General features: G+C 35.8%; 1 protein-coding gene across 3 annotated transcripts in view; it reads left to right on the top strand.

Annotated features, from left to right (window-relative positions):
* The window catches only part of MYOM1 (myomesin 1), a 114,049-nt gene extending 102,209 nt beyond the window's left edge, over positions 1–11,840 (top strand). For 2 of the 3 annotated variants that reach the window (XM_063451513.1, XM_063451512.1), the window contains 5 exons: positions 1,297–1,384; positions 2,681–2,719; positions 5,069–5,174; positions 5,807–5,970; positions 6,740–6,836. In XM_063451513.1, coding sequence (XP_063307583.1) covers positions 1,297–1,384; positions 2,681–2,719; positions 5,069–5,174; positions 5,807–5,970; positions 6,740–6,780 — 438 coding nt within the window. In that variant the 3' untranslated portion in view covers positions 6,781–6,836. Of the gene's footprint in view, positions 1–1,296; positions 1,385–2,680; positions 2,720–5,068; positions 5,175–5,806; positions 5,971–6,739; positions 6,837–7,409; positions 7,433–7,951; positions 8,008–9,982 lie in introns of those variants that run through there. The other variant, XM_063451514.1, reaches the window with a different exon arrangement.
* The last annotated feature ends 288 nt before the right edge of the window (positions 11,841–12,128 follow it).

Here is a 12,128-nt window from a genome sequence, read left to right as displayed (position 1 = left end):
TCCGAAGAATGAATACAGCTGGATATATGTTATATAGGTAAACCTTCTCGATCATTTGTTCTATATATTCGATATATGTCTCAATCACTTATCTCCTTGCAGTTTAGCAGGACAGAGCGGAAAAACCTGTTCCTCCAATAACACCAACCTCCGACCACTTCTTCATTGCCGAATTACAATAGTAGTCAGGAAACAAGACATAGTGTGACATCATATCCAAGCAATTTTATTTACTGAGGCAGCAGTTACACCCACTGTGAGCCCTGTTACAAAACTCCTCATTTCTTGCTTCAAATGCGCCTCATCATTTCTAGATTGTAATCTTACTCAAACAAGAAGAACATTTTTATACAATACTGATACTAGTCAGGGCTCAAAATTACCACCAGTACACGAGCCGTTGGCGAGTGGAAATTAAGCTCTAGCAAGTGAAAATTCAACTCTGGTAAATTTGTAAAAAACTACTGTCTTTGGGGATCATCTATGCTTTTTAAAAGCAGCAACTTAATAAAGGTAGAGATACACGACTGATGTCTGAAGGCATCTTAGCGTGGCTTTAAACAATTAAGTGTGGTGATAGTCCGTTTAAAGTTCTATAAAGATTGTAAAAATCTGCTGGTCAGCCACTATAATCTGCCCAAATCAGGTACTTCAAATTAAGAATGAACAGCTTGTCTACCTCCCAAACATGGTATCCAATTTATAAAGGATCATAAATAAGTTCCTCTCTATTACATATAAATGTAGGTTCCCACGGACAAGTCCAAAAATAATACCATAGCAATAATAACAAAAATTGCTACTGTAACTTTACGTTCATTAACTTTTAACTCAAAAGTAATATAGTTGGAGAAAGTTTTCAATGGCGGGTAACTTTGAAATACCTGCAATACTTGCTTTAACAACACTTGCAGGATACAATGGCTATTTTAACAGTAAGAAAAACAACAATGCAAATGTAAGATTTGTGTTTTGTTTTGTATCATCCAAGGGAAAAAATGAAGTGGGTGAGCACAGTGAAATCTTTAACTAAAAGTTGTGTATGTGTACTTCCATATAAACCTGACCCAAAAACCTCCAAGGATCTCAATATTATCACTGCAGATTTTCTTTATCAGCAAACCAGTTATGGTGCTACGGTAAACTTAAACCAGAAGAGGATAAGTGCACAATTCAAATGATCATATCCACACATACTTTATTGTCTCGAGCAGTGAGAATACAACAAGGGGAATATTGTGTGCTTTGGTAGCATGGCAAGTTGCACTAATTGTGACATATTTACCTTGTGTTCAGATTACTAGGAAAGATGCTGGTGTTTACGAGGTGATATTGAAGGATGACAGGGGAAAAGATAAGAGTATACTTAAGCTTGTGGATTCAGGTGAGACTTGTTTTCTTAACCTATACTTGTTAACCAAGAAAGTTAATTTTCTCCCATGTGTTCAGATCTCCCTTTAACACAACTCATTGTTCTATCCTTGCACTCTATTCTTTCACACACCAAAACCGCAGAGTGTTAAGAATTAGGAATGACCTTACTTTGTTGTCCCTCTATGAAAGTGCATAGTGAATCAAATTACATACAGCTATGTATGCCTGGGGTTTTACACCGTGATGCTATTATTTCTCTTCACATTGCAGCTCAGTCCATAGCAGTTGGTGTCCATGTGATTTATAGGATTCCTGTAATGCAACTGATATCTGATCTCACGTTATGTTGTGTTAGTTAATAGAATATCAGATTCATTTTTAAAAATTTTTTTTTTTAAAGCAGCACAGCTACCAGATGTAGTGCAACAACTCAGTTACAAGGTCCACCTCGACACGTACTACCTTTTCAATTGTTTTCAAGTACGCATCTTGCCTCAAATGATGATTATGACACATCACTAATGTTTGTGTGTGAAAAAAATACCTTGCTTGGAAACATAAATCAGAATATAAACGCTCCCCAGTTACGGCACTGATATTTAGAGCAAAATGGAATCAAATATGGATACACCAAAATGGCAGAAACAAAACAGAGAAATGACAATTTATATGGTCACTTGCTGGGTTGAATCCTCACTGTCCTCAAAATACATTTTCCTTTTAATTTAGTGGATAGGTAACTGGATGCCACTCATTACTGTTATATAGTGAGAGAAAATTATATATATATATATATACATATATATATATATATATTTATTTTAAAAAGTCTGTTTGCTGTTGGCCTGTGGATTATTTGAAGGAATTTAGGTAATCGTGCTTTTCAATCCTAAGGGACAAAAAAGTTCTGTATAACTGGTTTCTTTTTATATATGTAATAGAATGGTTCTGTGAATACGCTAAAACAACATAGGCCTGGTTTTAGCACAATTCTTACTTAGAAGGTATTCAGTTCTATGTATTGGCATTTATTTAGCAGTTTAGTATTGAACTGGACTGCTCTCTTTATCTACTAATATTATTTACGAGTAGATGCTAAAATGTTAATCTACTTTTTTCTTTGTGTGTGTAAGGACATAAATGAGACTACAGTTATTTGCACATATGATACAAAAAGTCTTCATTTGCTAAATGTTATCACTATAATATATAAAATGCAAGTGATATCAACCATAGACATTTAATTAGAATTACTGTCTGATAATGAATCATGTAGCACCGTCATCATATATCTATTTATTTACAGCATTTGATGAACTAATGACTGCAGTGTGCAGAGTGATTGGTAAGTATCTTTGGATATTTTTAAATATTAGTTTTATGCTGTCTATGATTTTTAAATGCATTGTGTTTATACATATTTGTATTATTATATAATAATCAAACACCAATATATTGAAGCAATCAATGCTGGCAGTAAAGGATATTGCAAAATGTAAGAATACACTCCTATAACCCTATTCACTACAGTCCAATGTAGTGGCTATTGTGCTGGGAATTGTGCCTAGAGATGGAACATTTTCTGAAATTTTGAAGTCATGGAAAACATGTTTGTTTTCCTTCTTTATTTTGCCCCCCAAAATTGAAAAAATGCAAGGTGGAACACTTTTACAAACCTAAAGACATTTTGTTACATTTGGAACAAATCTCTTCTTTAAAAAATATTTTTGTTACAAATGGAAATACAAGGTTCTGATATATTAATGACAAGTGAACTATAAGGATCCTCTTATGTCAGTACATGAGATTGTAAGCTCATGGGCTATCTAGCTAAGCACTTTTTATAAAAGAGCTCCAATGGCTGGTTATCAACTAACGGGCAGGGCTCTCTCGACCTCTTGTATTTGTCTGTGTATATTGTACGTTCTCCACTAATTGTACAGCGCTGCATAATCTGTTGGCGCTTTATAAATACCAGTAATAAATAAATAAAATTAGAACATGTATCCACCCCAAAAATCTATGAAAAACCGAAGAAACCATAATGTCCATATCTAATATAGACACACTCCAGAACCCTAAACTACTTGCTTGCTGAAGTGCTTTAGGGGTGTTTAGGAGTTTCCCAATAATCCTGCTATATAAAAGTGCTTATTTCATTTGAAGGCACATTATCAAAAGAGCACAGGAATGTCCCCCTGGCTGTCACGCTGACACCCACGAAGGTTTCCTGTATCAGTATGAGAGAACTATAGTTCTCTAGTAGAGTTTCCTCATATGGACTAAATGCAGTGGCCATTTGATGCTCTTAGTCATTGAGCTTAGTCATGAGTCCCATTGGGGACCCAGGTAGGTTGCCAAACTGTACTAAAATGATTTGACTACTAACTGTGGATAAATTAAAATAAAGAACCAAGGGGAGACTCAGAGGTAGAGACAGTTTATCCCTCACAGGTCTTGCCTCTAGAGTAAGGAGAGCAACCCATACTACTAACTGTGGGATGGCTCCAGGGCATTCCTGGTACCAAAACAACTACAGTGGGCTATAATGGTTATGGTGCTTGGAGTGTTCCTTTATTTTGACGGAAATAGGCAAACCATTGCTGAGGATGTTTAGGTCTTGCTCATAAGTTTGCAATCTTTCTATGCAATCTTTTATGTTTTTATATATTAACATTTCTAGACCAGAAAACTTGGGATCAACTCTGAGTATTCACTAATATTGATCTTCAAACATGTGTATAGGTCTATATTTATTAGATGCCAAAATACCAGAGTATTGGACTAACATAATATTTCAAAGACAAGCTTTAGAGGGTTTTCCTCTCTTCCTCTGGTATTGCTTCAGGAAAAGAGGAAAACTCTCGAAAGCTTGTCTTTGAAATATTATGTTAGTCCAATAAAAAAGGTATCATTGTATACTGCAATACTCTGGTATTTTGGCATCTTGTCTACTGAACTAATACGGCTAATCCAATCAACACTTACATTTCTTCACGGATTCATAGATATGCCCCATTCTCGGTCTCTCCGTCCTCCGGTGACCTTCTCCTGTCCGCTGTTCGCACCCTTACTACTAACTCGCGCTTGCAGGACTTCTCACAGGCGGCTCTCTTCCTTTGAAACAGCCTGTCTACAACCATCAGACTCTCCCCTAGTCTTCGATTGTTTAAAAAGTCCCTCAAAACACATCTGTTTAGAAATGCTTATGGACTCCCAGAGTGACCCATCTATACTTATCCATATCTGTCTCTTGCTCTCCTAAAGAGCCGTACGTCACTCTCTCCTCCAGTTATGCTACATTTTCACCTTGTTTGGTGGCTGTCACCCTTGCTTGCCCTGTTGTGTATTTGTACCCCACCTCCTCTAGACTGTAAGCTCGTTTGAGCAGGGCCCTCATCTACTTATTGTTCCTGTGTCACAGTATAATTGTCTCATTTATTGTAAATCCCCCCCCCCCCCCCTTTCATAATATTGTAAAGGGCTGCGGAATTAGTTGGTGCCATATAAAAACTACTAATGATAATAATACACTTCTATTTATTATAAAGCTATCCTGACCTTCTGCCTAAATAGTCATACGATACCAAAAATAGCAGGAATAAAGAGATCCTTTTAGTTATTCTTCATGTCTAATATTGTGCGTCAAGTAAGATTTAAAAACAAATGTACGCTTATTGTATTTTCTATTTAGCTGAATCTTCCACCCCAGTCAAAATCCAGAGCAATGAAGAAGGCATTAGATTGTATTCTTTCGTGAATTACTACGTGGATGACCTGAAAGTTGGCTGGGGCCATAAGTAAGTGATTGCCTTATGACATAGTTAATCACACTTGAGATAAACAAATGCATGAATATCCTCTACTTACCAAGCTATAAAAATATAACACATTTATTACAATATTACTTCACTCCGTCAAACATAATCCTCTTTTGTAAATAAAGAAAATATTTTATGTACTTTTAGCTTTACTTTAAAGCTGCGTGTAAACGTAACACTTATTTTCTTGGAGGTTCACTCTGATACAGTGATGTTCCGTGAACACGCATTCAATTCAAGCTACTTGTTTACAGGGTTATTTACCAACGTGAGAATTCAAAGTGAATTTAAAATGAATTTCAAATTTAAGGCAAGAGTAGTCAAACTGACAGCATATATGAATTAGAGAATGTTTCCAGTTTGGCTATTTGCTCCTTACATTTTAGATGCACATTGAAATCTCACTTTAGTGAATAATGCTATTCGTTTCTGCTGTGGTCAGATTTGAGAATAACGCCGCATTTAAAAAATATATATATTAATACAAGAAAAAACTATGAGAATGTCTTCTTAGTTCAACATTTTGTATTTTTTTAAAATAAAAACATTAAAACAAGTCTATATCTAGGAATGAAATATTTATACACTTTATAATGTGTTTTTATTTTTAGCGACTCCAAGATAAAGTACACAGATAGAGTAAAGACTGGGGTTACTGGGGAGATGATATGGCTGCAGATAAATGAGCCAACACCAAATGACAAAGGCAAATACGCAATGGAACTCTTCGATGGAAAAACTACACATACAAAGGCTGTTGATCTATCCGGACAAGGTAAGAGATGTTATATTCATCCCCAATATGCTTTCAAGTTGTGTATTTGACCATTACTCCTGGAGATTAAATCAAATACCATGGGGTTAGCCTCATCACAATAAGATTATATCAAAGGAAATTATACTAATTGTGTCAAAAGAATTAGATCAATTACAAATGAAAAGAGTCTATCTGCAGTTATAATTTAACCATTTGAGTGAAAACAGAATAATAATAAAACATAAATTCAAGCTAAAAAGTTTGAAAGTGTCAAACTGAAACGTTGATTTTTTTACTACGAGCATTAAAGCTAAGTTTTATTTTTATAAGTCCTGGGAGTGCTACCTGGAGTATTTACGTATTTATAACTTTTATCCCTTTTTAACATTTGGAATTTACTTTGATTTAAATTTGTTGAAGGGACATTGTAGGCACTTCATCTTTTTTAAGTTGTTATAGTTATTGCAGTCCGGCCCCACCATTCTCCTCCCCCCTTACCCTTAATTTGATTTAGGCAGACCTTCATGTGGCTACTAGTGTCCAATCATATATGTATTCTCACAGATATCAGAAATGCCATTGTTTACTAAATTTTAATACCCATATATTCACTTTATCTGCCTACTTATTTCGAATATTTTTTGTTTATTTTCCATCATTGTCAATCTGCATAAATGAGAAATCTGACAAAAAATGTGTTCAAATATTATTGGTATACAAATAAAACATGTTTACTACTTACAATTCGTTCCTATATACACACATGTCTGTTTATCTTGTTTTCTAGCATTTGACGAGGCCTTTGCTGAGTTCCAGAGGTTAAAGTAAGTGATAAGGGTGTTATTTTAGAAGTTAAAGTTAATATTTATTCAACTATTACAGATTTAGGCAAAATAAATAAAAGGCAAATAACTGCTCCTTAGAAAACCCCTACTTTTATCCTATCAAGCCTCACTTTACATACAGTTGATATAATTTTTTAATCAACATTTCACATTTTGAAGGTTTACTTGCTGACAATCATATTGTAGATGCCCAATTCCATAATTACAATTTGGGTGAGTTGAAGTGTGCAGTAGGTACTCTGTTGGAAGGCTGTGGAGGGCTGTGAGTATATGGTGCTTAATGAGCAGTTTGGGAACTAAGGTCAGAAGCAGAGGGAACACTTTTAGAGGAATCTTGCAAAAATCATGCTGATTGAGAGTTTCTACTTCAGTGAAACAGGACAATATTCAGTTATCTGAAACGGAGCATAAACGGAGCATGTGTTGTTATCTTAGTCCAAGTGCCACCAGAGTGGATTTTACTCAGCAAACAAGTGATAAATAGTTGCTTTCTACTTAATGCTTTAGCTGTAAGAAGGGTCTTGTACTTTTAAATGTATTATGATTTTATTAGTATTACTCTCCTGAAAATAATGTTTCTTTGTCTTTTTTTTATCTTGTTTCAAATGACAGACAAGCTGCGATTGCAGAAAAGAGTAAGTTAGAACTATTAATTGTATGTCTGTCTCCCTTTATAGGGCATCGAACATTCCTTAAAGATGTGTTATTATAGAATATTGTATGGCATCACTGTTCTCCTTAGTACACATTCATTTCTAGTTATATGTTTGTTTGTTTTTCTGTCAAACGTCCCAAGACACACAGCAATAAAAATAATGATATGATCATATATAAATAGGAACTGTACGTTTTACTTTTGTTACGCTATTACCCAGCTTAATGGTTTTCATTTTATTGACCACAAAGTTATCTTGTTACTTTTTAATATTCCTTAAAATGTTTTGTCTACAATTGTCCTTGTTATTGTAATTAGCAACTTGGTTATAGCTCAGATTGCTGATTTATATGACAGTATCCACTTTGGTCATCAGTCATTGACTACACAGGAGAAACTTTTACTTCATTTAAAATGGATGTTAAATGAATTCTTAACATAATGAGCTTTTGTATCTCTACATCTTGTTTTATCATTTTTATTTTATTTTCCCCTCCAGATCGTGCAAGGGTAATAGGAGGGTTGCCTGATGTTGTCACCATACAGGAAGGAAAGGTATGAAATACCAATGAATGGATCGTTTGGTATTTTAAACTTAGCTTAATGGAAAGTTATTTTATTGTAGAATAATAACTAATAAAAACAAGCATAGGAACTATCCGTCAAAGCGCAAACTCTGACCAATAGTTAGGGAGGGGTTACAGGGGTAGTATAGGGCTTAACCCTGAATATATAGCTACCAAACAGAAGGAGTGAGAAGAGCTCCCCGTGGGAACGGGGTCCTTAATCTCACAACCACTACCCCCAGTCTTAATATCAAAGCAGTTAAAACAAAGAAAATAACAAAAACTTTAATAGGACAAATATTATCCAAAATGAAGAAAAAAAGTATAATATCAAAAAACACACCACCTATTAAATCACCCCACAAAGTGAGGGTTAAAAACAAAATGATAATAGTCTGCGACTGTAAATGTAAACTGGCGGACCAGTATGACTGGGAACCTAATGGAATACAGGCTGCAACAGCAGTCAAAAAACTGCTAGTGTATCAAATTTCTAAGCAAGATTGCAATTGTGGAGATACATAGTTGCTAGTACAGCCTCCCTTGGAACCTCAGCCTACCTGTCACTAATTTGTGCCAGGAGACAGCAAAAAAGCCGAGGGATTCCCCCAATTAAAGCAGTCACAGGAACAGCTAAAATCCAGTTGTCTCTATAGTAACTTTCGATAGTCCTAAAGTGTGCTTAACTTAAGTCCATTGTCAAAATACCTGGTATATCTAATGCACCAAAAGGAGGTAAATCGAAAGGAAAGTGAGATCAAAGAATATATAGAGAAAACAAAGTAATGAGAGGGGCTGAGTTTAAACAGAGTTAAGCAAAAAATTCAGTTACCATAGCTGCTCCTAACTCAGAGTAATCCCTCAAGTCTGTACCTAAGACTGTGGGATATCCCTCAGGCTGTCAAAGTAGTCGACATCAAAAGTTTGTCTGTATGTCCAATAGCAGATTCATGTGGGACACACTGCCCCGACATCAAAAGTTTGTCTGTATGTCCAATAGCAGATTCATGTGGGACACACTGCCCCGACATCAAAAGTTTGTCTGTATGTCCAATAGCAGATTCATGTGGGACACACTGCCACTGCAGTGTGTCCCACATGAATCTGCTATTGGACATACAGACAAACTTTTGATGTCGACTACTTTGACAGCCTGAGGGATATCCCACAGTCTTAGGTACAGACTTGAGGGATTACTCTGAGTTAGGAGCAGCTATGGTAACTGAATTTTTTGCTTAACTCTGTTTAAACTCAGCCCCTCTCATTACTTTGTTTTCTCTATATATTCTTTGATCTCACTTTCCTTTCGATTTACCTCCTTTTGGTGCATTAGATATACCAGGTATTTTGACAATGGACTTAAGTTAAGCACACTTTAGGACTATCGAAAGTTACTATAGAGACAACTGGATTTTAGCTGTTCCTGTGACTGCTTTAATTGGGGGAATCCCTCGGCTTTTTTGCTGTCTCCTGGCACAAATTAGTGACAGGTAGGCTGAGGTTCCAAGGGAGGCTGTACTAGCAACTATGTATCTCCACAATTGCAATCTTGCTTAGAAATTTGATACACTAGCAGTTTTTTGACTGCTGTTGCAGCCTGTATTTCATTAGGTTCCCAGTCATACTGGTCCGCCAGTTTACATTTACAGTCGCAGACTATTATCATTTTGTTTTTAACCCTCACTTTGTGGGGTGATTTAATAGGTGGTGTGTTTTTTGATATTATACTTTTTTTCTTCATTTTGGATAATATTTGTCCTATTAAAGTTTTTGTTATTTTCTTTGTTTTAATTGCTTTGATATTAAGACTGGGGGTAGTGGTTTTGAGATTAAGGACCCCGTTCCCACGGGGAGCTCTTCTCACTCCTTCTGTTTGGTAGCTAATAAAAACAAATTAAACAAGCAATATATTCAACACGGACACATAGATTAGATCTGATAATTTTTATTATTTTCCGTTTTAGTCACTTAACCTTACCTGCAATGTCTGGGGAGATCCCGTTCCTGAGGTCACCTGGCTGAAGAATGAGAGAGAATTGCTTGGAGATGCTAACTGCATTCTGAAATTCGAGTCCGGAAAGTATGCAAGCTTCACCATTCCCGTCATTAACACGGGTGACTCAGGAAAATACTGCATTCGGGCAAAGAACAAATATGGCACTGAGACTAATGATTTTACTGTAAGTGTGTTTAATCAAGAGGGTATAGAGGTAGAGGAAGAGGCTCCACCAGAGCCCAAGAAAAAGTGAACATAGAAAGTAGGAAGGAATAGGGAGGTTAGGATGATGGAACGTGCTATACTTGTGTACATAAGAAAATTACCACTCCTTTAACCTACCTCACTTCTAGGTCAAAATGAAAACCCAAACTGGGGCAACATTTATGAGCTGCCAGGATCTTGTCATGTCACACATTTTTAGGGTCAATATTAACCTTCATCTCTGGTGCCTGGGAATATACTTCCTGTTTAATTTAAATTATGACCATTTGTTTGTTACCTTACATTTTATATATGTGCAAGCCGTAATAGATGCCAACGAAATTCAGTTTCAATATAATATACTTATATTAAATATTTAATTAAAATTTAATTAATACTTTAAATGACGGCCATGAATCTTCAGTGTATACAGTGTATACTGACCTGCAGCTAAATATACCTGGAGCTAGGCATTATTTATCTGTAGTACAGGAGCATTCACAAATATATCTGTACATATGTGTGGATCATTGTATTTGGGGTGCATACATGCATACGTTAAAGACATTTTGAGCTCTGGTTTCTTTATAAGAATGAGATCAAACTGTCCTTTGTTATTAGCCAGCCCCAATCACTCCAGTATCAGTTTGCAATATCTTAAACACCCCTTATATACAGATTGGTTAGGCAATAATAATATTAAAATACTATTTTTATTTTCTGTAATTGTATCACAAAGGTTACTTACTAATATAGCCATGCTTAAAAGCACGTCTGTGTGTACAATACAAAAATAAGGTTCTAATCTTCAGAACCGCTTAGTCTGACTCGAATGGATTTGTGTGTAAACATGAAACCTATAAGCCCTGTGTGTGCCAGAGGGACAAGAAATCATATTTTCACTCTGCTGGCACACTGAGGGATGAATTTGTATATTTGTGACACATGAATGTGAGGTAGGTGAAAGGACTGGAGTGCTAAAGGCTGAAAATAAATGCTGGAGAGTGACAGTACATATCTGGGTGGATGGAATTAAATAAGTGATATTCCAACTTGGTATCTTAGATGTTTTGGAACTTCAGGTTAGCTCAGTATCATGAGATATGGAGTTGGAAAACATCTAGAAAAATGGTTTTCAAATCAGTCCTCAAGGCATGCTTACCAGTTCAGAATTTAGGGATTACCCAGTTGTTTCAAGGTGTTTTTTCTTTTTTTTTTCTTATAAAAACACCTTAGGCACAACTGGGTGATCTCTAAATCCTGGACTGGTAGGCATGCTTTGAGGACTGGTTTGGAAACCACTGATCTAGAATATCAAGGTTATCACTAGATTGGAAGAAGCCTTTGCTCCTCCACATGGTGGGCAGTATACTTCTTACAATATGCTTTGCCCTCTCCTCTGCCACTCAGTAGGGTTAATAGAACGCAAGGACACTGTTCGGTAGAAAATCGCTTTGTAAAAAAAGAAAACGAAAAGTATACTGTAATACCATCATTGTGCTCCATGTTCTTCATTAGTGTTAATTTGAATATTTGTTAATTTTAGGAAATTCGATCACTTCTGTGCGCATCTTATCACTGTACACTAATAAACAAAGCACACCTTTTCATCTCTACCTTCACCTGTGTTTCACTGTGTCTCGTTCTTTCTATCACTTCATATCACCTCCTACTCAGCTTAACCAACTCTTCAGTTTCTATCGTTGATTCAACAAATAATTTCACTAAAATCATCAAGTAATCCACCAATTTTCATTCACCCTCTGCAGGGCTACTTTCACCCTTCACAATATGTAAATAATAATGTCTGCTGCAGTACTTTAGTAACTTTTTATTCCAGTTTATGGTTAGTTTAATAATTAACATTATGAGCTCTCTGAAGTCAAACATGGTGAAAGATTAGAAAACCA

This window comes from Pelobates fuscus, chromosome 4, assembly GCF_036172605.1.
Source record: "Pelobates fuscus isolate aPelFus1 chromosome 4, aPelFus1.pri, whole genome shotgun sequence".
Lineage (NCBI taxonomy): Eukaryota > Metazoa > Chordata > Amphibia > Anura > Pelobatidae > Pelobates > Pelobates fuscus.
Note: the sequence above shows the minus strand (reverse complement) of the source record. Positions and strands in the feature narration are given on the sequence as shown.